Source organism: Colletotrichum acutatum (assembly GCF_030867785.1).
Source record: "Colletotrichum acutatum strain CBS 112980 chromosome Unknown BDZ83scaffold_7, whole genome shotgun sequence".
NCBI lineage: Eukaryota > Fungi > Ascomycota > Sordariomycetes > Glomerellales > Glomerellaceae > Colletotrichum > Colletotrichum acutatum.
The window spans coordinates 305,191-327,874 of NW_026849001.1; the positions used below are offsets into that span (position 1 = coordinate 305,191).

General features: G+C 54.4%; 7 protein-coding genes across 7 annotated transcripts; 3 read left to right on the top strand and 4 right to left on the bottom strand.

Moving 5' to 3' along the window:
• Positions 1-1,578: 1,578 nt before the first annotated feature.
• Positions 1,579-3,683, bottom strand: BDZ83DRAFT_566926 (cleft lip and palate transmembrane protein 1; the record flags this gene model as incomplete). Its single annotated transcript, XM_060503900.1, has 3 exons — positions 1,579-2,723; positions 2,773-3,553; positions 3,624-3,683. The coding sequence occupies 3 exons, from the start codon at positions 3,681-3,683 to the stop codon at positions 1,579-1,581; spliced, it is 1,986 nt and encodes a 661-aa protein (XP_060370360.1).
• A 1,892-nt stretch (positions 3,684-5,575) lies between these two features.
• On the top strand, positions 5,576-7,138 carry BDZ83DRAFT_401062 (uncharacterized protein). Its single transcript, XM_060502844.1, has 2 exons — positions 5,576-6,172; positions 6,379-7,138. Exons 1-2 carry the CDS (start codon positions 5,923-5,925, stop codon positions 6,918-6,920), a joined length of 792 nt encoding a protein of 263 aa, XP_060370361.1. The 5' UTR covers positions 5,576-5,922; the 3' UTR covers positions 6,921-7,138.
• Positions 7,139-7,611: 473 nt separating this feature from the next.
• BDZ83DRAFT_566964 (proteasome A-type and B-type) lies at positions 7,612-8,637 on the bottom strand (the record flags this gene model as incomplete). Its single annotated transcript, XM_060503905.1, has 3 exons — positions 7,612-8,256; positions 8,383-8,494; positions 8,600-8,637. The coding sequence occupies 3 exons, from the start codon at positions 8,635-8,637 to the stop codon at positions 7,612-7,614; spliced, it is 795 nt and encodes a 264-aa protein (XP_060370362.1).
• A 504-nt stretch (positions 8,638-9,141) lies between these two features.
• BDZ83DRAFT_602302 (vacuolar protein sorting 55) lies at positions 9,142-10,233 on the top strand. The gene is made up of 2 exons (XM_060507160.1): positions 9,142-9,641; positions 9,707-10,233. The coding sequence occupies exons 1-2, from the start codon at positions 9,386-9,388 to the stop codon at positions 9,838-9,840; spliced, it is 390 nt and encodes a 129-aa protein (XP_060370363.1). The 5' UTR covers positions 9,142-9,385; the 3' UTR covers positions 9,841-10,233.
• BDZ83DRAFT_602304 (aminodeoxychorismate synthase) lies at positions 10,234-13,131 on the bottom strand. The gene has a single exon (XM_060507161.1). It carries the CDS (start codon positions 12,994-12,996, stop codon positions 10,468-10,470), a length of 2,529 nt encoding a protein of 842 aa, XP_060370364.1. The 5' UTR covers positions 12,997-13,131; the 3' UTR covers positions 10,234-10,467.
• Positions 13,132-18,266, bottom strand: BDZ83DRAFT_602305 (TRAPP II complex). The gene is made up of 2 exons (XM_060507162.1): positions 17,688-18,266; positions 13,132-17,627 (listed from the first exon to the last, which is right to left on the bottom strand). The coding sequence occupies exons 1-2, from the start codon at positions 17,851-17,853 to the stop codon at positions 13,468-13,470; spliced, it is 4,326 nt and encodes a 1,441-aa protein (XP_060370365.1). The 5' UTR covers positions 17,854-18,266; the 3' UTR covers positions 13,132-13,467.
• Positions 18,267-18,720: 454 nt separating this feature from the next.
• BDZ83DRAFT_566677 (mannosyl oligosaccharide glucosidase) lies at positions 18,721-21,317 on the top strand (the record flags this gene model as incomplete). Its single annotated transcript, XM_060503873.1, has 3 exons — positions 18,721-18,982; positions 19,037-21,003; positions 21,063-21,317. 3 exons carry the CDS (start codon positions 18,721-18,723, stop codon positions 21,315-21,317), a joined length of 2,484 nt encoding a protein of 827 aa, XP_060370366.1.
• Between the last annotated feature and the right edge of the window lie 1,367 nt (positions 21,318-22,684).

Here is a 22,684-nt window from a genome sequence, read left to right on the forward strand (position 1 = left end):
GTTTATTTTCCCTGGTTGGTTGGTCCTGGTGTGTGTGTGTGCGTGTTTGGTTGACTGCGCTGACTGGGCGAAGGAAGGAACGGACTGGATCCAATCCTCCTAACTTCTAAAAGACAAGTATTATGCGGCTGTCAAAGACGGAGGGCGGTCGAGGGAAGTTTAGGTTTTGAGGGTGCCTCTGAGAGTGGATGGCCTGGTCAGCCATAACTGCTTTGTGCAACTTTTAACTCTTCGTATTGTCGATGACATTAGGAAGACCCCAACTGGAGAGGGTCCAAGGGGAGACGGGGGCCCTTCTTGTTTCCTTCCCGAATCCCGTCACCTTCCATGAAACCTCGAGAACCACCTCACGTTTATCTTACGAAATACACACTCTTGCTTCACCTTGAATTCATTCCATCCAAACACTGCATTGCGTGGACACGATCCGATCAACCGAGTTCAGGAGAGGCCAAGAGCTATTTGCTCTGCAGCTCAGGAACGACGGCAATCACTCTGAACTATTTTCGGTATACAGATCCCGCAATTCTCCACCTTTTGACGAAAGACCGACACTAAAAGGTCTCCATGCCACATGGTCCATAACTTGGGCTACTGGTAGGGGGTGAGCTATGGATGCCTAGGTACCCTACCTTATTACTTGCTGACCTTACCTTAAGGTAACGTGCTTAATTACCGTCTACAAACACCAGCATGCTACCTTATGAATAGCCTAGCATATAAGGTAAGGCACCTTAGACGAAGAACAAGAACAAGAGCATAGCAAAACGTGGAGTTGGCACCATCCTAGCCCCAAAACACCACCGTTGGAGGGGGACCTGGCGTCATCTCTCTTCGGGGCCCTTCCAGGTTCCCCAATGGGACTCTCTGATAGGCGCGGTGACATACGAGCTTGTCTCTGCCCTACCAGGCACGGGGCTCCGACAGCTGTGAACCCCCCGCCAAGCGACTCTTCTGCCGGGGCCCCTGTTTGGTTCGGGGGGGACTCTCTACCTTACCAAGCTGTCGCGTCTCTCTACGGCATCTTTAGCCGCGAAGCGACCCTCAGAAGAGTTTCCGGGCCGCGAAGGGGGAGCAATTCTACTACCCGTTGGCCGTGGACCTTACAAAAGGCAAATCACCGATCTGTCCGGTGGGATATCGCACCAATGTAATATACGTATAGGATACGGATCTCTGTTGGATCTTCTGCCCAGGTTTTCACTCGACTTGGATTGTCCGGTCTCCCTGTACACAGACATGCGGAGCCCCCCTTTCAGCTGAACATTTTCTTGTTGCTTTTCCTCAACACTTTCTTAGTCGTCTCGTCCTCTGTCCAAGCGTGCATGTGGTAGTTTGATGTGCTTCTGCATATGAGATGCACCATGCGCGAGATATGTGAATTACGATGAAGACTGGACCTGATCACATTGGTTGTCTCAGCTAGCTATGTGAGGCGGATATATCTCATCCATGCTAGTCATTAGGCAGTACCCAGGGCACCTAGCTGCCAAGTCTCCCATGTATTGCTTGTGCCCAGCTATCTGATGTACACGATATTGGCTGCACTCTCTCCCTCAGCCGTGTAACATCTACTATTTACTTTCTCTTCTTGGCCTTGCCGGTGTCAGCACCCGTGGCCTTACCCGCGACTTGCTTCACCTTCTCCACAGTAGGGTCGCTCTCAAGCAGCTCCTTGGCCTTGGTCTTGGCGGCATCGTCCTCTTCTTCATCCTCACCGCCCTGGCCGAACTCGTTGACACGAGAGTAGTCGATCCGGTAAGCCCAGCGTTGGTAGAGGTAGATGAAGAAGATGATGTCGTCGCGGAAAGTGGACAGACGGTGGAGGAACGGCATCTTGATGGTGAATGCAAAAAGGTCGTCGATGAAAGTGTTGAGGAACTTGTAGATCATGGCTTTGCCGGGCATATGTGCAACGCTCTTGAGTCGGTAGTTAATGTAAAGCGAAGGAACCATCATGAGGAAGCCGTAAGCATACACCGATCCGACGAGCGTGGCGATGATGTACGAGTACCAAGACTTGTGCGTCTCGTAGACCAGCGAGTAGATGGCGTAACCGATGAGCAGAGGCACACCGGCCATGTACATGTACTTGAAGGCAATCTCGTCGTACTCTTTGGTCTTCTCCTCCGTCTCGCTAAGCTTGTGCTTGTCCTCGACAACGATCTTAAATGGTAGCAACGAGCCTGCTGGCGCAGCCTTGATTGCAACGTTGACAATGGTGGTAATTTTCCACAGCTCAATAACGATACCGATACCCTGACCACCCAGGATCATCCAGCTGGTGTTTTGCGAGTTGTCGATGAGGTAAAGCAGGATCACGGACTGCATGAACACGTTCGCCAGGATGGAACGGACCGAGATACCGACGTTATCCTTCTTCTTGCGGTAATGCGCAATATCGGAACCGAAAGCAAGTGTCTCCAGGATCATATGCGCAATACTGACAATAATGGTAATGCCGAGGAGAATCGGGTTCGTGTCGCCAAAGATCTCCTTGACCATTTCAATCTCAGAGCCGTCGCCGCCACCAGGCAGCGATCCACCGTAAGCAGCCTGACGTGCCGACTCCTTGGCACTGGCCTCAATTGCGGCCAGAGTGTTGAATTGCCATGAACGCATGTTGTTCAAGTCAATGTGCAGAGGAACAGACGTGACGGTGTCGTTGAGCAGGATCATTTGACTCTTGAGTTGCCAAAAGGTGTTGACAAACAGGATAGGATCTACGGCAATTAGATTGGTCCGCCAAGAATAGCGCAAAGGGCAACTTACAGTACCAAGAATGCTGACCGGAGCCATCTCTGGCACCAGTCGGCTCGACATGGAGGAACTGGCGAATCGCGGGATGGGTTTGGCGGTAATCGAGCACTCCAGTGTTGGGGATGATGGAGAAGCTGGCATTCGGGTGGTAGTAACTGGCAATGATGGGGCCGGTCTCCTGCTCCTCAGCCACTTCTTCCACCTCCTCCTCGGCCTTGCCCTCGAGAAGGGATCTGGTCTTGAACTCCTTCTTCTTGGGGATGTACTGAGTGAGAGGGAACGCAAAGTAGTAAGCAGAGGCTGGGTCGTAGGTCTCGGCGTGAGGATCGGGCTGGCTACCGGGCAGCGAAACGTAGAAGTGGCCCCAAAGAGTGCCATTGTTCTGCACAGAGGGCGGCACCTCGATAGTGGTATCAATGGAACGTTTTTCGCTGTAGTTGCCAATCTTGAATTTCTCCTCCTTGAGAACAACCTTCTCCGGGGGAGTTTGGGCCAGAGGGATCGGAACAAAGGTGTCGGAAAGGGTGACGGTCACGTCGATGTAGCTATCCATTGGCCATATCGGTGCCAACTTGCGCGGGATCTGGCTCCAGGTCGCACCCTCGTCCAATTCCTTGGGGCGGAGCAGGTAGGGCGGAATGTCTTCGGTATTCGCGGGTACACTGACAACATTGCCGTCGGCATCTTTGACCTGGGTGCCGGATTGCGTCTTGGAGAACATGTTGTTCATGAGCAAGTTCATGCCGAAGTACATAGAAGCTCCAAGTAGCAGCTTTTGCGTCAAGCTTATGCCCTGCGATTATGGTACATTAGTTCAAGGCCTCTTGGCGCGGTCCGCGGTGGGCGATGAGTGGGATACTCACGCCTTGCTCCTGCTGCTGGCCAGCAGGGCGAGCGCCGACTGCTGCTGCGGGTTGAGACATCTTGCACAATGCGCTACAATGTCTTTAGAGAGATGGTGTCGAAAATCGCAAAGCTGCGGAGGACAGATCGCGTGCTCGTGGGAAGCGATGCGGGGACGTTGCACGGCGGACTCGGCTACCGATGGCGTATGGCAGCTCGGCTACTGATAGTTGCAAAAGATAGCAACTCTTCAAGTAGAGTGGCAAGCAAAACCGTGTCTTTCTCCGGCGCAGATACCGAGGATGCCAGCGATAGCGGGTGCTGGAGGAGTGAAGTCGGAAAGTCTTCACGGAGATTGGATTGACATGGCCCCGGAATTTGGAAGGCACTGGATCGCAAACTGGACCCTGGAGGCTGGGTGGCGGGCGGGACAAATTGCGTGCTGTTCGGGCGAATCAACGGCCGAGGCGCCGCCACGATCCCAGCAGAATGGCGCGGAAGGCTTGGGGGGAACAGGGGCCCAGGACGCTGAAGGGGAACAGATGGCTGCTGGAAATGCAGTGTCGATGGTGGATGCACCTGCCAAAGAGGCATTGAACCTCTGTAAGGTACCTTGGGTGTTCCATCCTTGCTTGATTAGGAAGCAACGGACGATTATTTAGGTTCCATTGCGAACCAGAAAGATCTCTTGTACATCGTGTTGTCCATCATCTCGACAACAAACGTACACGTACAATCAAGAACTAGTCCAATCGACATCGAACACGGTCTCCCGTGGCCCATTCCGTCCATTCGTCAGCGGCACGTTCCACACGCGGATATCCATCTTTCGTCACACCGAGCATACACGGCACCCCCTCAAATTGAGAGACATTCGTCTCTACCTTACACTCTCTTGTCTCTCCCATTTTCGGTTCTTCGTCACGATTGACGCTACCGCAGCTACTTCCACGGGTCATCTATTTGGGTAGTTGAAAGTTGACAGTCTATGGAGTATGGTGCCTAGAATGCTCGATCATTGAGGCTCTTGAGTCCCGATCGATGACTTGAGCCTTCCTGGTTTCCTGTCTCCAGCTCCGGAAGGATATCCCCGCGGGACGGCCCTAGCTAAGGTCAGCTTTAGAGTCATCGAGGTTGAATTACGCACTACTTTGGACTCGGACCTCGCCTCCGACATATCACCTGGACACTTCACTTGTGCGGACCAGTCGCAGCGTAACAAGTTGACAAACCAAACACGCAGGCAAACTAGGGTGCCCCCGAACCCATAAGGTCTCGGGAACGGTTGAACCAGTCGAGTTCAACAAAGTCGATGAAAAGTGTATCAGACTTTCTACAAAGGTACCTCTCCATCTTAGGGTGCAATGTGTTACTGCTAGCCCCAGATCCCGGATCCGTCTTCTGGTTCCCCCGTCACCGTCCCAAGTCCACGTCCATGTCAACCACCGTCACCCGACCCCGTTCCCTGTCTCTGGTTTAGCAACCAGCGAGGGGGAAGGGGGCTCTCTGAGTCTGGAGTCTGCTTTGCTTTTCCTCCCCAGCTGGAATACTACGCATCGACTAAAGCCTACACTACTGTACCGGCACTGGAGCCACGGATCCCCGAGCGAACCCTTTGAAGCCATTGATTGTCCCAGCTAGTACGCTAAACCCAGAACTTCGGCCCTTCGCCATGCGCCGTGGCGGTAACTGACATCTCGTTGTCTCATTCCCATCTGTGCTTCCTCTCGCCTCGTCCAATCTTTCTTTTCTTTTCTTTCTTATTGCCCTTCAGGTGGTTGCTAGGATAATTGATACACCAACTCGCCAACAACACACTTGCCCACTTGTCCTGAGCCCATCCCAACCAACAAGACAAACTAGCATCCCTTTTTGGGTCTCGAGAGGAACGTATATAACAGCGCTCCTTTTCACCGCCATCTGTCAATTCCCTTAGCCTTCAGTTTCTCTCTTGGGTTCTTCTTCTCTGGTCTTTTTTGTGGACTTGGACTCTTTTCCTAAACTCTGAATCTTAAGGAAATACCGCAGAAAAACGCGGCGTCTTCCGGGTACTTTCTTTCCGTTGTGACTCTTGTCTCTTGGCCGGAACGGAACCTCATACTATCTTTCTCCACAAATCCTCCGTCATCTTCACCTCCAACAACTGCGCCTCTTAGTGTAAAGACTGAGTACCATCTCACTCGCAAACTACCTACTCTAGCATTTTCTCTCTTCTTCAACAAAAAAATCCTCCCTTGAAGCCCAAGAGTCATTTTATTTGGAAGTTCCTCCTACCGCAAAACCTTGTTTTCATCACAAATCAAGCAAGCAACGAACATCATGCAGTCCGGCGGCCCTTCTCCCTTGCCATCATTCCCGGCATCCCGGGATGGCACGCCCAGTGGCAACGGCACCAGCACCAACGGAACCACGAATGGTAACACCAACGGCACCAACGGTACCACAAATGGCGTGCAAAAGAGGACCAAGATCTGTGTCTACTGCGGCGCCTCTCCCGGTTTCAAGCCTCAACACATGGAAGCCGCTCGTGAATTGGCAAAGATCATGGCTGAGAACAACATTGATCTTGGTGAGTCACTATTCTCTCGCTTCTTATCTTACTCAAGTCCCTCGACTGCCCAACTTCAACCACGGATATGGGCAACGATAAAGTCTCAGTCACTACATCAATGACAACATGTGGCGCAACTCTTGCCAGACGAGATGAAACATAGGAGACAAAATCTCGAGCAATGTGTCTCTAGTCCATCGTACCTGTACTAACAAACATCTCAGTCTATGGTGGTGGAACCGTCGGCCTGATGGGCGAGGTGGCAAAGACCCTCGTTTCCCTCGCTGGCCCGGACTCAGTCCATGGCATCATCCCGGAGGCCCTCGTCAAGTATGAGCGTGACGGCACCTACGGCACCATCAACAAGGACAACATGTATGTCCCCGATGAGACCGTCTACGGCCGCACCACCGTCGTCAAGGACATGCACACTCGCAAGCAGATGATGGCCAAGGAGGTCTTCGCCGGCGGTCCCGGCAGCGGCTTTGTCGCCCTGCCCGGCGGCTACGGCACCATCGAAGAGGTCCTCGAGACGGCCACCTGGAACCAGCTGGGCATCCATGACAAGGGCATCTGTCTCCTCAATATAAACGGCTTCTACGACGGCATTCTCGAGTGGGTGAACAAGAGCGTTGAAGAGGGCTTCATCAAGGCCGCTAACGCCGATATTCTTGTCACCGCTACCACCCCCGAGGGCGCCATCACGGCGCTCAGGGATTACCAGGTCTCTGCGGCCACCTTTAAGCTTGACTGGACCAACTCCTAGGTCATAGGGCAATCCGTAGTTTGTCGGCAATGCTTTCCAGGCGACAGGAAATCAGGGACGAAGAAGGATAGATGTGACGATCGGGGGTGTGCAATGTAAAAGCGGATGCGTACCGGAGTCTTGGCGCCCTTTCGTGTTTCCCAATTCCTACACGTTCAGGCTCGGTAGGTGGTCGGGTTGGAAAAAAAGAGGCGAAGCGAGAGGAAAGTGAGTCATTTTCCCTCGATTTCGATCGTTGGTGGCACACGGGATAAGACATTCGAAGAAAGGGGTATGAATGGGGGATCGGTCGGCTATCTATCATGTCACATCGGTGTTGGTTGCACGTATTGTAGTTTGATAGACCTTCATGAGTTACACAACCCAATAAATCAAACCCGCATCTTCAGGTACCTGTCTCAGGCTCCGGATCACCACCAGTGAGGAGGTAGATTGCATGTCTTCTTGTTTCTTGAATCATCTGATGCAGCTCATTCTTGGGCCGTCGAATCTCCTTTTTGCAGTATATTGGTACAAGTCTAAACGGGCCGGCTCCTCGCGTTCAAGTACGGTGAGTCTCCTTCCCATAGCCGGGTCCAGTCAGCCAAACCCCGGATAGGAGGTTGTTTGGTGACGACCCGGCCTAGCCCAACGCAACGCAGTGTAGAAGCCCATCCGCGCATCTTTCCTCGATTTGTCATTCCCGCAGCGCTTAACCGTCAACCTCCATACCCTCACCGCCCTCTTCGCCGCCGCCCTGGCTCTCGCTAGCGGCGACGCTGTCGAGCCACTCCTTGACGTCCTGGCCGTCGTACAGCTTGAATGGCTGGACCGTCTTGACGCCATCCTTCTCGGTGTAGCCGACGACACCGACACTGGTGTTCTCGACCGTCAGCTCGCGGTCCTGAACCAGACTTTCCTTGAGGGCCTTGAGGCCGTGTTGCACGAGCTCCTCGCGGGAGCACGTCTCAAAGGCGTCGATATTGCGCTCGAGGTAGGTGCGGGCCATCTGGCTGCGGGCGCCGATGGCGAAGGCGACCATTTCCTCCGTCATACCGCTGGGCTGGAATTCAAAGAGGTGGGGACCGCGCTCGTCGACCCCGGCAACGAGGAGGCCGACACCGTAGGGCCGCTTGCCGTAGACCTGGGTGTTAATCTGGGCCTTTTCGCCAATCATGTCGACGAGGGTGCGGAGGGGCATTGAGCGGCCGTACGTCATGCGGTGACCGAGGCACTGCTGCTTCATAAAGTTGGAGAGGACGCGGGCGTCCGAGGTGAGGCCTGCGATGGCGATGCCGGAGTGCTCATCGACGGTGAAGATCTTCTTTTGGTACGAGGACAGCTCTTCGGCGTTGCGCTATCGGGGAAACAGTGGCATGTTAGCTTCGTGCGCTCTGTGACAAAGGTACGCGATATGGATTGACGACGGATGATGTAGGGAGAGGCAAGAGGGAGTGATCCCAGGTATTGGCAAACGTCGTACCTTGATTGCTACTAGAACGGCGTGTGTTTTGCTGGCAATGCCCACTACCACGGAACCCTGCTTGACTGCTTCGGCTGCATACTCGATCTGGAATATCCGGCCTTGCGGCGAGCTGTGAGACGATACGAGTTAGCTTTCCATCTCTGTACTGGCCTCCTTCAAGACAGAACCGGGAAGACTGAAAGGGAAGGCTGAAGAAGCGGGCCAAACAGCTTACAATGTCACCGAGTCGTTGTCGTAATTGTTTCTGAACATGGCGGGCGTGAGGGGTGATTCGTAGCTTCGTCAGGTGGTTGGGTGGTTCCTGGAGACGGGAGGAACTTGAAGTATTCGTGTAGCGGATCGTGGGTGGTTGAGGGAGACGGGAGGGAGAGATTCGATCGCGGGGTGGTTGTTGGGCAAGCAGGTCGGTGATGGGAGAGCGAGAGAGAGCTTGGTGGATAATAAAGCGTCCCTCCCACACGCCAGGCCCAGCTCAAGGCAGGTCGAGCTTTCGTAGCACTCTCTCAGCCTGGAGCCAGGTGCCAGGGTGCAAGGTGCTCCGTGCATCCCTCGCTGGGGTACGTACACTTTCGTGACCCCGTACCTGACCTCACTCACAGCCGGGGTCTTTCCGAGTGGAGACGTACTCCCACCATTCGCAGTTTGTCATTGGAGGCTGTCCGGCTGCTGGAACAAGGTTGCGCCGTGCGCTGACGACGGCCTTCGTGCGTCAGGCCCAGGACCCGCCATCGCATCGCAGCTCAGCCTGCCAGCCTAGCCGCGAACTACTCCACGACCGACACGACCGATTCATCCTCCACCACCACGAAGCTCCCACACGACTATTCACAAGACGGCCTAATTGCAAGACACGATCGCCGCCCGAAGCTCTCAACGGAACTCACAAGGAAATACCAAAGGAATACATTTGCACCCCCGGCGGGGCCGTCTATACCCAGCTCCGACTTCGATACCCGTCCGAAACAAGTAAACCACAGCCCACCTACCAACGATCTTCAAGATGCCGACCGCCGGCCTCAAGACCATCATTGCACTTTCCTTCGTCCTCGCCGTCGGATTCCTCCTCGTCATTCTCTCCTGCGCCCTCTGGAAGGTCTACTACCCGCTTCTCGTCGTCGCTACCTACGTGCTGGCCCCGATCCCCAACTGGGTCTGCTCGCGATGCACCAACCCTGATGACTTTGGCGAGGGTTCCGGCTCCGCCGTGCTGGACCTCGGCCGCTTCTGCACCGGTTTTATGGTGGTTATGGGAATTGGTGAGCTTCTTCTTGTCTTGATTCATTGGGAGGGCCGTGTTGCTAACCATGCTCTTCTATCGCAGCCCTGCCCGTCGTTCTCGCCCACTCCGATCTCATCCAGGTTGAGGCCATGGTCATGTCGATAATCGGCGGTCTCCTCATTTACGGAACCATCATCAGCTTCGGCATGTTCTTTCAGGAGGAGCAGGACTTCTGACTAGCGTCGGGCGCAACGACTGGGGACAATTGATACAGCTGTGAGTAGGCGAAGGGGAAGTAGTGTCAGCAGAAGCAGCAGCACCAGAAGAAGAAGAAGCACCAGAAGCACCAGAAGCAGTGATGGAGGGCATACGTATTTGAACCAAATTGGCGGCAGACGTGTACAGTACGACGAGACGAGGTCGGAAACCATTGTGGCGCTCGGGTTCGGGAATCCGGCAAAGTGGGATTTGGAACGGGGTGCGCTTTACTTGGAGGCTTCACATGTATATCCAGCATCATTCCGTCAGGCGGGCGTTTCCTCTTTCTTTCTCGTTTGTTATGCAACGACAAAACCATCTAATTCCCATTGACCAATTGCGGAAAGCTGATATTGCAAACATGGATTATTTAATAATGATCTTGTTTTTTCTACTTGTTTCGTGTGGATGATCCGGGTCGTCTAAACGTTGAGTCTAATACCCGTGAAGGTCCAGAGTCTAATATCCCAGATACGTTGAGGTATCAACCAAAAACCCCACTTACCATGAATATCCCCCTTCATGAATTAGTAAACGCCAGTAAGCCAATCCCAAGGCATAGCCAGGTCCCCTCCTCCCAATCAATCCCTGGATCCCGAACCCGCTCATGATTCCGCAAAGACGCCCAAAGGCCCCGCCAATTTGGTGAACATCTCCTCCCTCTCACCCTCAGCAGTGCTCAGGATGGTCACGGCACCGCCGGCTCCGATATGCCAGACCTCTCTCGGCTCCGTCTCGCCTTCCTCCGGCGGCGCAGCTTCATCATCCCACTTGAACATAGTTCGGATCGTGACGCTCCAGTCCCCCTTTCCAGTGACATCCATGTACCCCACCACGCCAGAGTACAGACTCCTCTCCCTGCGCTCCTCAATCTCCTGCAACAGCTCGCAGCTCCGCTTCTTCGGGGCTCCCGTCATGCTGCCCGGCGGGAGACTAGCCGCAAGGACATCGAGCCCCGTATGCTGACGATCGGCACCCGTCGTCGTCATCGTCTTGGGCTTCGGCAACTGCCCGTTGACAATCGTAATCATCTGGAACACGGTCGCGTATTCCTCCACCTTCATCAGGTGCGGCACCGTGACGTTGCCGGAGCCGCAGACGCCGTGCAGATCGTGCCGGACGAGGTCCACAATCATGAGGTTCTCCGCCTCCTCCTTGGGTACGTGCAGGATCGCCTCGGCCTGCGCGAGCGTTGCGACCTGGTTCGACTTGCGGACGGTGCCCTTCATCGGCCGCATCGAGCAGAAGCCGTCGGCATCGTACTCGAGGAAGCGCTCCGGGGAGCTACTGATCAGAGTCGCGCCGCCGAGGCGGATGAAGGAGCCAAAGGGCGCGGGCTGGCGAGCTCTGAGCGTCTTGTAGAGCCTCCAGGGCGCGACGTGTGAGGACTTCTTTTGTCGTTGTTCTGGCGACGACGGGTGTCTGTTGGTGAGGCCGTTTTGATGGTCCCTTGTTGGCCGTCCAGGCAACGTGATTGTCGTCTGATCCGTCAAGCACAGCTCGTACGACTCGCCGGCCGCGATGAAGTCTTGACAGCGAGAGACCTTGGCTTCGTACTCATCCGCGGCGGGGACCCGGATAACGGGTCTCGTGGATACGGTCGAAGCATCCGAACCGTTGACGGTGGCCTTGCCCGGTGATTGCCAGAAGTGGGACGTCTGCAACGATGCCACCACGGAGTCGATCCAAAAGTCGGCATTGAGTTTTCGCTTCTGAAGGTGCTGGACGTGCAACAAGCCTTTGACGTGATCAACCACAATACTCTTCGTGACCCAAGCGAAGCACAGGTCGGGCCTCTGATGCCCTCTGTTAGCAGCCAATGCCACGTCGATCCCCTTGAGTCCCATCTCGTACGTGAGATAGCCCATGAAGCCTCCTCGGAACGGCGTCTGGAGCTCCCCCAAGGCCGGGATGCGTCGCTTCTCAAGGAACCCGGAGAGGAGATGCCAAATGTTCTTCTGCGGTCCAAATGGGACGGTCTCCACGAGGTCGACAGGCAGTCCCTGGATCGAAGGGATACGGGCCGTGGCGAAATCGTCTCCGACGTGATGCTCGATCCGCAGAGACTCCTCCACATCCAGAGCAACGACGCTGAATCTGCCCCGAACGTCCGCAGCTCCCGTTGCCATGTTGCTCGAGTTGGACGAATCCAAGATGATGTGCTCCGTCCTGCCGCTCTTTAGTATCTCCACGATATCCGGCACCTTGACGTTCGCCGGAAGGCTAATTGTCTTGTATCGGTACTCGCAGTCGAGTCCGACAGTCGCCAGGGGCGTGGGCATCTCCGTCCACTCGAGGATTGGGGCGTTCCCTCGCTGAGCCGCGGCACGGTTCTCACAGAGGAGACTCGGCTTCACTGCATTCCTTGCCAGGAATCGCTCTCCGGTCAGAACAGTCCTGTTCGCCTTCAAGTTCCACGCCATGGCTTCGCGAAGCCAGTTGCTGATGACCGCATGACCTGCCGGCTGGGTGCAGACGGACTCTGGGTGGTACTGGAGGCCCCAAAAGGGTTTGCTCTGGTGCTTGACCGCCATGAGGATTCTCTCGCGGCCGATATCCCTTTCCTCATCCACCCACGCCAGAGGCAACAGCTCAGGAGCCGTCTTCTGGGTACGCCAACGGGACTCTGCCCAAATGGAATTTGAAATGGAATCTTGTCCGATGTCGGCACACAGGCTGTGATAGAGGGTTGCCTTGAACTCGGAGACACCATTAAAGATGTCCTCGGCGCACGTCGCTTCAGGTTTCTCATGCTGAATAGTGCGAACCATCCCGTGCAACCCGCGTTGAAGCCTCCTCACTTTACCGCCCGAGCTGAGGACGAGGCTCTGGAACCCAAGGCAAATGCCAAGAACTGGCAGCATGTGCTCATCTTGCAATCTCCAAATACATCTCATGAGCCCAACATCCGTCTCATTCTCGGGGGAGCCAGGCCCAGGTCCGCAGACTACTGCATGGTACCGTGATAACTCCCGATGAAAGTCAACCGAGAACGTCGGCGACTTTTGGTCTAGCAAGGGCGTGTCAATCGGTAAAACGTGAACATCGGCGTCAAGCAGTGTTGTGAGAAGGGATACGATATTGTTCGTAAAGGAGTCGTACGCATCAAGAAAAAGAATCTGAGGTCGCGTCATCCTTGGTTATTAGTGAGATCCCGGGTTTTCCTTTTAGACGACGGCAACGACAACCTCGAATGCAACGCTCGCAAAACGGGAATGGCTTGACCAAAGCTTGTACGGCGGAAACGATCTCTCTGGGTTGGTAAAAAAAGGCCCGCTGTCGGCTAGCACCGGAAAGCCGCTCCCTAAGGAAAATTTGGTGGCAACAGCGGAAACGAGAAGGCGGTCAGACCCACGCATGAATCGCCCTTGAGCCCTTTGTTCGGGACGCAGGGATGAGCTTAATTCGATCGCCGGGCTGATCGGATTGGACCTTGCTTGAACCCTTCGCAGCTAGTCAAGAATTCGTAGCGGCTTGAGTCGTCTATCAAGAAGTCAATTGTCTACTTATTGGAGGCCGCTGCGATCGTCCACTCCACCATGGTCTGAATCACTTCTTCTACATGTCCATCATCATATAGTTCGTCATGTGAATGGCTCGAGTCGCTAGTCCTGATCCACTACCTTGATGATACAGGGTTGCCTTGAGTGCCATATGCGCCTTTCCTTTGCACCAATGATCGCGTTGAGTATCGTCTGAGTGTCCGATCGCTGTCGGCTCTCTTGTGTCTCTTCCTTCTCCTTCTTTTCCTTTGGCTCTTCCCAAATCTGGTACTCCTCAACGGATGCCCCTATTTCGAACTCTCCTCGACAGAGTGCCATGGCTTGAATCTCCACCTCTGTAGTCGCCTTAGCCGCCAACAGCGGAAGTGCCTGCTGTAAGGTACCGTTCCAGGCAAATTTTCGCGTAAAGTCCAACGCCACGTTCAACGGACGGTGGCACAAGGCCGGCATCAGTCTCAACATCGGATAGATTGGCTTGGTTGACCGATTTGTGATACCAATCTTGACCTGGACAAAGTTGTCGACGAGTATCGTCTCTTTGACCTTTTCGCCTACAGTTTGGCCCGGGTCCTGTACTGATATTTCGATGCCGACATCATCAATCCTGAGAGCGTCCATCATCCTGGGTGAAAGCCTAATGGTTCTCAGGTCTATGTAACCGCTTCGCTTTGGGCCAGATGCTGTCTTCCATCTGGCTGTGAGCGTTTCCAGTATTTTTTCCCTCATCCAGAATGCTTCGCGATTTGAGCGCTCCATGTCGGGCGTAATCTTGCTGGTGCTGACAACAAATTGCCGCTGTCTTGATGGGTTGAGGGCCGGGATCGATGCGTGAGGGTCCTCAAGGTAAATGCGCCGTAGGGGAACGATGACGCGACTGGTGTTCCCTGGGAGAACATGCTCCTCAATCACAATGCCGTCCTCCCCGTCCATTTCGACCTCCATATTATTCGGCCAAGCGTTGCGCAGATCCATAGACAAAAGACAGTATTCATCTGCCAATGTCGAAGGATCAACTTTGGACTCCAGATTTGTAAGACTAAGAAGCGGCTTGGGTACGGGTCCGCTGAGAGGCAGGATATCAAGTCGCGTGAGCTCGACGCTAGCATTCACAGTGACCGTCAACTGCAGCGAGACTTGTCGGGTGTGGAATTTGTCCGTCACTTCCTCAGGAGGCACTCCGAGATGAGCATAGTCGATCTGAATGGCAGCGTTCGTCAATCCAGGCTTGCCGAGAATCTCGAAATCAAATGTGGCGGTGCCTCCTGGAGCAATGTATCGCTTCTCCGGTTCCTTTTTGTTCAACCTCCGAAGACCTTGGCGCCTCATGAGGATGTACTCGTATTCGTACAACTCGGCTGGAGTAGCATCTCTGTTGTTAATGCCTGCCTGCAACGGTCCTTGCGTAGAATCCTGGAAAGAGAAAAGCATAAAGTCCACGGGTGTTGTTCGAGAGAGATTCTGTAACGTGACGGAGAACACCTGTCTCTCTCCCTCGAGCACCATGACGGAAGCCTGAGGTAGCGTCGTCGACTTGACAATAACGATGGGCTGTTTAGGGATGACATTCAATGCAACACTCTCTACCTTCAGCGGTTGGCCAACAAGGGCTCCTGAGGCAAGAGTGGTTTCCAATGCTTGAAGTCCGGTAGCCTTGACCTTGACGTCTGCTTGCGGCGTCCATGGTTGTTTGAATATGGGGAATCGTCTCTCGCGACAGCCGCGGACACGGATGATTGCGCCTGTTACCTTCAAGGCACCCGGTCCTTTTGGTGTTCCCGAGACTTTGAGAATCTGCGTTCGGTACGGGCCAATGATGGTGCTCTCAAAGTTTGATTCGAATCCTGCGCCGCTAGTGTCCAGGCGAAGGCTTTCAACATCCACCTCGATGTCATATGGGTTCTGAAGAGTAACTCTAAAGGTTGCGGGCTCGTTCGCAACGAGAAGGTGGTCAGCAGCTTTATCGGGCTGCTTAACGAATGGGTTGTATATAAAAGGGTTGACGTCTTGAGAAGTTCTTGCAGTCACTGCCCCAGGAAGTGTACTTTTGGCATGCGGGACTGGGATTCTGGTAATCGGAAGTGGTTCTAAAGCGATGCCACGGACGAAGAACTCGTCCCAGTACTCCGCCGCGAGCTGATTGAGGCCTAATCTTTTCGCAAGATTCGATGTTTTTGAAATATTCGTGGCCAGCCGGGTCTGTTCGTCGCGAGTAATAACCGGTGATGCATCTTCTTTGCGAGGGCCAGGGGCAACTCCTGAGCCAGCCGTGCGAAGCAGATCACCGGAGAACTTCAAAACACCGTTGAAGTCAGGCAATGCCTCAGAGAAGTTGATGCATGCTCTCAATATGTTGAGCTTGACACTGGTGAAACCGAAGAATCTCGCAGCTGCCTGTCCCCGAATTCTATCGATGACAGCAGCGTCCGAGTCCTCTGTCGAAATGGCATCGTCTGCGGGTTGTTTCTTCATGTCAAAGCCGACAACACCGTACGACTTGCACAAAAGAGCCAAAAATGCCTCGATTCCCTGTTCAACGTCGCCTTCGCCCAGCTCGAGTGCGACCGCACTATTACTGTGCCCGTTGGCAGCATTCAGAGCTACCAGGCCTGCCGCAGGGTGTATACCCATGTCTGCAGCTCCGCGAGTGCGCGCCTCGACTAGTCCGCTGATTAGGACGGAAACGAGTTCCCTAGTAACCATTGCTTTCTTTCGATGATGACCAAGAGGTCCAAGAACAGACGCGATTCCTGCCAGAATCGAAACTCTATCCGCGATGGTAAGAAGCTCCGACGAAGAGGCAGGAAACGCGCGGAAGAGAAATGTGACGATTGACTGTCGGCTCGGAACGACGGTCAACCGGGGCGAGGTTGTCAGAGGGGTCGAGAGCAGCTTGCCAAAGATCATGATCTCGTAGGCACGCTCACCGAGCTTTCCGTCGGCAAGGTGCAAAGCAGACAAAATCTTGGAAAATCTGATTGTCGTCTCCGCCAGGGGTAAGGGAGGCAGATGCTCAGCAGATATCCGAGAATACAGCCCGGCAATTCGGTCCAGAAGATCTGGAAGTATAATCTGAAGGTTTCGAATATGCTTGGGCTGGCCTGCATCGGTTGGGGTCGCTGCTTCAAGAGCAGCATATGTAGCAGCCGTAGATTTGTCTTGTGGGGGCAAGCAAATAGACGGGACCTGAAAGTCGACCTTGACCCAGCCTAGCAGTAGTAGACAGAGAGTGATTAACTCCAGTGCCTTGCCGTGCCATATGTGGTCGTTAATCGACTTTGCTACTGTCGCGCCATCTATAAGTTCTTTTAAAGCATCGGTCCAGCGACCTGCTTGCAGATATAAAGACCCCATGAGAATCTTCACTCTGCTCTTTCCTTTCGCTCTGAAGCGATCGTTTAGACCACCGGGACCGAACCCTTGCACCGAAACTCGATCCGAACTTTCTGACCTGAAATGGTCTCCAGCACCTGGCCTTGAATTTCGGTCAGGGGTCGAAGAGCCACTATTCATGCCGGAAGTCAAGTCGTCAAAAGTGGTAGGAGGGTTTGACAACCCGCTTTTCACAGGAGTTGATGGCCGAGCAGGCGTTGAATTGCTCGATGATACAGCCGAGTTGTGCTTCATAGGCGCAACCGGCATAGACATGCGATTCATGTGCCGATCTGGAATGCCACTGGTCGAGCTCGATCTCTGCGGACCAGGAATGAATTGAGATGCCCTCTTATTTACTGAGCCGGAATCATCCGCGCCCCATGATGCGCCATTAGTTTGTCTGGTTGACTGAGACTGTCCGGGGGAATCGATGAAGTTCCAGGCTTCGAACGACTTGGCCAGTCTTGTCATCTCCGCCAGCAGCTGCGACGTAATGTCGCACATTATAGTTTTCATGGTCGTCCGCTTGCACTGGTCCGGCGGTGGTATAGCGATGAGGCCCTCAGGTAAAGGTACCGGGTTCTCCTTCGAAAGCGCATGGTCGAAGATTAGCACTCGGTGAACCAGTGCCCTTCCGAAGCGGTCTCTCAAGTCCTCCAACTCCTGGTCCAGCGTTCGGATGTTTTGTTCGGCAACGGTGGGCGCATTACCAGAGTGTCTCTTGCTGAAGGTAACTCGGCTGAGTTCCTCTCCGTCAGCGATTGCAATGACCGCAAGGGGTTCGCGGTAGAAGTCGAACGGCGATAGTGCGAGATGCGAAGGTGGGGGGACGTGGGTTATGAGTTCGTAGAATACGGCGCCGTCAGGAAAGGCTAAAGGGGAAAACATATCTATAGATTGCTGGTTAGTGCGAGCGTCCTTGAAGCAATATGGGAAATGGAAAGACATGCTCCTATTCGGCCGCCCATCAGGGCTGACATCCCGCAAGGAGACGACATGTTCAGGCCGCAGGCGTTCAATGAAGGACGAGAAACGATCACTTCTGATTTGGCCCAGAGGTAGAATCAATGCCTTCACCCTCGCGGGAGCGATGGGTAACAGCGAGTCCAAGCTCATCCTAGCACATGTAGCTCCCGTCCAGCATCTTCAACTCAAAGAATGTTGCGGGCGAGCTATGTGGCCATATCGCGATGGTCTCGTGCGTTTGGCGCCACACCAGGAGAACACGGAAGTGCGCGAAGCTCGACAGGTGGCTTCTAGAGGTCGTTAAGCTGGTTTTGCGTTTGCTGTATCATGCGTGTCTTCGTGATCAAGCGCAAGGCTGGGCTGCAGGTCGACGAGAGCTACTTGATGCAGGTGAACAGTGGAAAGGAAGCATGTACCAGTAAGGTAGAGAGAGAGGTCAGAGTGCATGGGAGGGAATCGGCATGCAGCCACCGGCAGCAATTGACGGTGTGCGATTTGACCGGGGGGGCTTTCAGTGGAGGAAGTCAAGTCGGCGCAACATGCCCTTCCCCAAAGGCCCAGTGGAGTGCATTGGGACAACCGACAGCGCTGCTGAAGTTTCAGGGATCGTAGCAGCTATCGACAACGGGGTTGACGCTAAAACACCCGCCGCCACACGTAAGCTGGCCCAAGCTTGACATTCTTCAGGGGGGCTGATTGGTTCGTTTGGCAGCCGACGTCAACCAAGCTGTCAAAGCCACATTTCACCTCAGCCTCAACCCGAGCTCCATCCCGGACAGCTTGCGAGTCGTCCAACGTGTTCACTCCAGTCTCCAGCAGCGTTGGCCAGAGGTACATCGATACTTGCCTCTTTCTCATCTTACACTCGACTTCATTCACTTCCCTATTTCACACTTGACCTTACACACACAATTTGACGCACACAGCTCGATAATCTCACAGAGCTGTTGTGTGAGTGTCAAATTATTTCCCTCAGAGCTCCGATGAGCGCTGAATGATCACTCACACACCGCAAAGATGGCCCGCATAACGCAGTTGGCCGTCTTCCTTACGCTTTCCCTCTTCAATATCTTTGGGGCACAGCTAGCTCTTGCGGCGGAAGATGGTCCCGGCTCGGCTTCCATCTTGACCTCCGAGGTCGGTCGCCTCAACAACGAAAGCTTGTTCTGGGGTCCTTATAAGTCGAACCTGTACTTCGGCGTCCGCAACAGATCCCCCAAGAGTTTGTGGACTGGATTGATGTGGTCTCGAGTTGACAACTACCAAGACGTTCAGCAAGGTACGTTGTATACCGGCATCTTCGTACATAATTTGTAAAGACTAACAACTGTAGGTTTCCGCTACACATGCGAACAGCATGAAGGCCTTCATGGCTATGGATGGGACGAGTATGATGCCCGGAAGGGAGGCATCCAGTCTATTCACGACGAAGGCAATCAGATTGACATCACCACTTCATTTGTCAAGGTCCCTGGCGGAGCCAACGGCGGTAGCTGGGCTGCAAGAATCAAGGGTGTTCCGAGAGAGGGTGCACCCGCTGATCTGAAGACCATGATCCACTACTACATTGCCGAAGACAACAACGAAGCAGAGCTTGCATTCTCCGGTGAGAATGATCCCGCTGGCTTTGACGGCGACGTCGCATTCGAAGGTTCTTCCCAGGAGCTCGGCAAGTATAAGCTGGTCATCACTAAGGGAGAGGGCAAGCACCCTTCCAGCAGCCACGATTTGTCCGAAAAGAGACACCCCGACCGCACGACGGTACGGTCTCTGACAGTCCCCGAGGAGCATCAATGGCAGGGCAAAGGCGTTGTCTTCAACCTCATCCAGGAGAGCGTCAAATTTGTTCAGGAGAACTACGAGATGAACGAGCCGCCTTCAGCATTCCTCACCTACCAGATCGAGAACAAGCCCGGCGAAGGTAACACGCACGTCGTCCAGAAGATGTTTGAGGGAGCCTTCGAGTTTGACGTCATCTTCTCATCTGCCTCTGCGGGTCCCGAGCTCACAAGTGCCGATGTCACGCGCGAGATCAAGTCGGTCACCGAGTTCTTTGGGGAACGCTTCTCTTCCATCTTCAGCCTGAAGGCTCCCTTCACTGCCGACAAGTACAAGAAGTTCGCCAAGAGCATGTTCTCTAACCTACTTGGCGGCATCGGCTACTTCCACGGTTCACAGCTGATTGATCGTTCTTACGCCCCCGAGTACGACGAAGAGAACGAAGGCTTCTGGGAGGAGACCGCTGCTGCCCGCGCACGCAAGCAGCAGGAGTTGGAGGGCCCATATGAGCTCTTCACGGCTGTCCCGTCTCGCCCCTTCTTCCCTCGAGGATTCCTCTGGGACGAGGGTTACCACCTTATCCCCATCGCCGATTGGGACATTGACTTGACCTTGGAGATCGTCAAAAGCTGGTTCAACACCATGGACGAAGACGGATGGATCCCTCGCGAGCAGATTCTGGGTCTCGAGGCTCGGAGCAAGGTACCCGAGGAATTCCAGGTCCAGTACCCGCACTACGCCAACCCTCCCACTCTTTTCCTCATCATTGAAGGCTTCATGGAGAGACTGCGCAAGACCAACGGTAGCCAGCCCGCCGAAAAGGAGCATCTCGGCCCTCAGGCCTCCCTGCAGACTGCCCACTTGGACAATGTCGAGCTTGGAGAGGAGTTCCTCCGGAGGCTGTACCCGTTCGTCCGCCAGCAGTATGACTGGTTCCGCAAGACTCAGCGAGGAGACTTGAAGACCTACGACCGCGACGCGTTCTCGAACAAGGAGGGCTACAGATGGCGCGGCCGCACCGAGACTCACGTTCTCACGAGCGGTCTCGATGACTACCCTCGTCCTCAGCCCCCTCACCCCGGCGAACTCCACGTCGACCTTATGTCCTGGGTCGGATTGATGACCAAGTCTCTGATGAACATCGCGGACGCTCTCGGCATGACGGATCAGGTTGACGAGTTCAAGACGACCCTGAACGCCATCCGCCGCAACCTGAACGACCTCCATTGGTCCGAGAAGGAGGGCTGCTACTGCGATGCCACGATCGATGCCTACGAAGAGAACACCCTCGTCTGCCACAAGGGCTACATCTCGCTGTTCCCATTCTTGGTCGGTCTTCTCGAGGCCGATGACCCCAAGCTGGGCAAGCTCCTCGACCTCCTTGGCGACGAGGAGCACCTCTTCAGCCCCCACGGCCTGAGAAGTTTGAGCAAGCAGGATGAGTTCTACGGCACAGCCGAGAACTACTGGAGAAGCCCCGTGTGGATGCCAATCAACTACATGGCCGTCTCCCAACTGAGAGTAAGTTATACCGAGACCCATCTCCTACCGACAAGAATCCCCGTAACTAACTACCACAGAACGTCGCCTCCCAAGATGGCCCTTACAAGGCCAAGGCCGCGGACCTCTTCACTCGCCTCCGCAAGAACCTTGTCGACACCGTCTACAACAGCTGGGAGAAGACGGGCTTCGCCTGGGAGCAGTACAACCCGGAGACGGGCGAGGGCCAGCGCACTCAGCACTTCACCGGCTGGACGAGCTTGGTCGTTAAGCTCATGGCCATGGAGGAGCCCAGCAAGTCTGGCGGCGGCGGCCACGTCAGAGACGAATTGTAAATCACGTACCTTGTTTGTTCATCAAATTACACGAAGCGCGCGCATCGAGGAGAGGCATGCATGTACGAAGCAAGAAGAGAGCAAAAAGGGGGAAAAAAGCATAGTGTGGTTTTTGGGCGGCACGCTGGTTTGAGAAGCCCGTCCTGGGAATGAGATTATGCAAAAAGGCCAGTCTATTTTGTTTGGCTGGCCTTGGAATGTACTTGCAGAGTTCCTTTCCTCCGGTTTCGTGAATGTGTTTCAAGAAAGGATGAGATGCCTGGCTCGGCCTTGCCGAACTTTGATAGACGCATGTAAGTGTGAGCGTGTGGTGTGCTGACAATTCCTCGTTTGGCCGAAGAGCGTAAGCCCACAGATACCCAAAAGGAAAGGGGATATGTAAGCCGTCTTCGACTGGAGTCAGCACACACACCACGTTCGTCCCCGTCGACCGAATCGAGCAGAAGGCGACGAGCGACGGCGTAAGCGGTCGCGTCCGTCATCGTTTCGACATTGTCGACTTCTGCCTGACAGAATTGGGCAGGTGGCCTTGCCATCCAAACTTTCCCAGATGAGACTATGTACGGTCCTTTTCTCCCCCATGAATTCAAGTCCGTAGAGCTGCGGAGAGTCCCCCTTCGCCGCACCAAGATGTCAATTACGACTTGTAACGCGCAGCCCACAGAGGAATCTTTCCCGGTATGTCCACCGTGAGAGAGGGAGACAACTCAAAGTTTCGGCTCAATTCCTTAGGGGGTCAAAACACGTCGTTTGACATGCGGGACCGCCCGCGGAGGAGCGAGCCGAGTAAAGGATCCAAGACAAGACGACTCATAATGACACCTTGAATCCACCTTGCCAAACCCTCAAGCGGCTCCCCCTAGCAGAACTCCCGGTCCGTGGGTGAGTGACATCTGGGAATGGCAAAGTCCTAAGCCACTGTACCACCTCCCTTCTTCCTCGCATAGCATTCTTAGTCCCTCTGACTTTGTTCCTCACACCTCCTCGGTTCGACGGCGAGAAGAGGCCGCGGACCCAGAAAGGAATGCCGCGGGGCCCTAAGGATGGGGATGTAAAGCAGACGCTCGGCGGCCGCCCGACGTGAGTTAGCCATGTGTGGTAAGTCACACATGATGTCCCACATATTCCATGCAGATACACACCTACACGCCTCCATGCCACCCCTCCAAGTTGAGTTTACTTCCCATTTCAGACATCTGTAAGGCTGGCAAGGGGAGGGTGAGAGAGGCCCAGAGTTGTTCTGTTTCTTACTCACGTTCCACAAACACGAGCTCTCTCTCTCTCTCTCTCTTTTGCCTTTTCCTCCCTTTTCCGGCTCTGGTTGCATTGCATTGGTAGGCTGTGTGTGTGCGTCTTTTGACCGAGTA

What these genes read in the sequence shown, in the direction of transcription:
- BDZ83DRAFT_602304 (XM_060507161.1), bottom strand. Translation starts at nt 12,996, where the DNA reads ATGACGCGACCTCAGATTCTTTTTCTTGATGCGTACGACTCCTTTACG.
- BDZ83DRAFT_401062 (XM_060502844.1), top strand. Translation starts at nt 5,923, where the DNA reads ATGCAGTCCGGCGGCCCTTCTCCCTTGCCATCATTCCCGGCATCCCGG. An exon ending in TGAGAACAACATTGATCTTG is followed by an intron (nt 6,173 to 6,378) that starts GTGAGTCACTAT and finishes CAAACATCTCAG; the next exon opens with TCTATGGTGGTGGAACCGTC.
- BDZ83DRAFT_602305 (XM_060507162.1), bottom strand. Translation starts at nt 17,853, where the DNA reads ATGAGCTTGGACTCGCTGTTACCCATCGCTCCCGCGAGGGTGAAGGCA. An exon ending in TGATGGGCGGCCGAATAGGA is followed by an intron (nt 17,628 to 17,687) that starts GCATGTCTTTCC and finishes AGCAATCTATAG; the next exon opens with ATATGTTTTCCCCTTTAGCC.
- BDZ83DRAFT_602302 (XM_060507160.1), top strand. Translation starts at nt 9,386, where the DNA reads ATGCCGACCGCCGGCCTCAAGACCATCATTGCACTTTCCTTCGTCCTC. An exon ending in TATGGTGGTTATGGGAATTG is followed by an intron (nt 9,642 to 9,706) that starts GTGAGCTTCTTC and finishes CTTCTATCGCAG; the next exon opens with CCCTGCCCGTCGTTCTCGCC.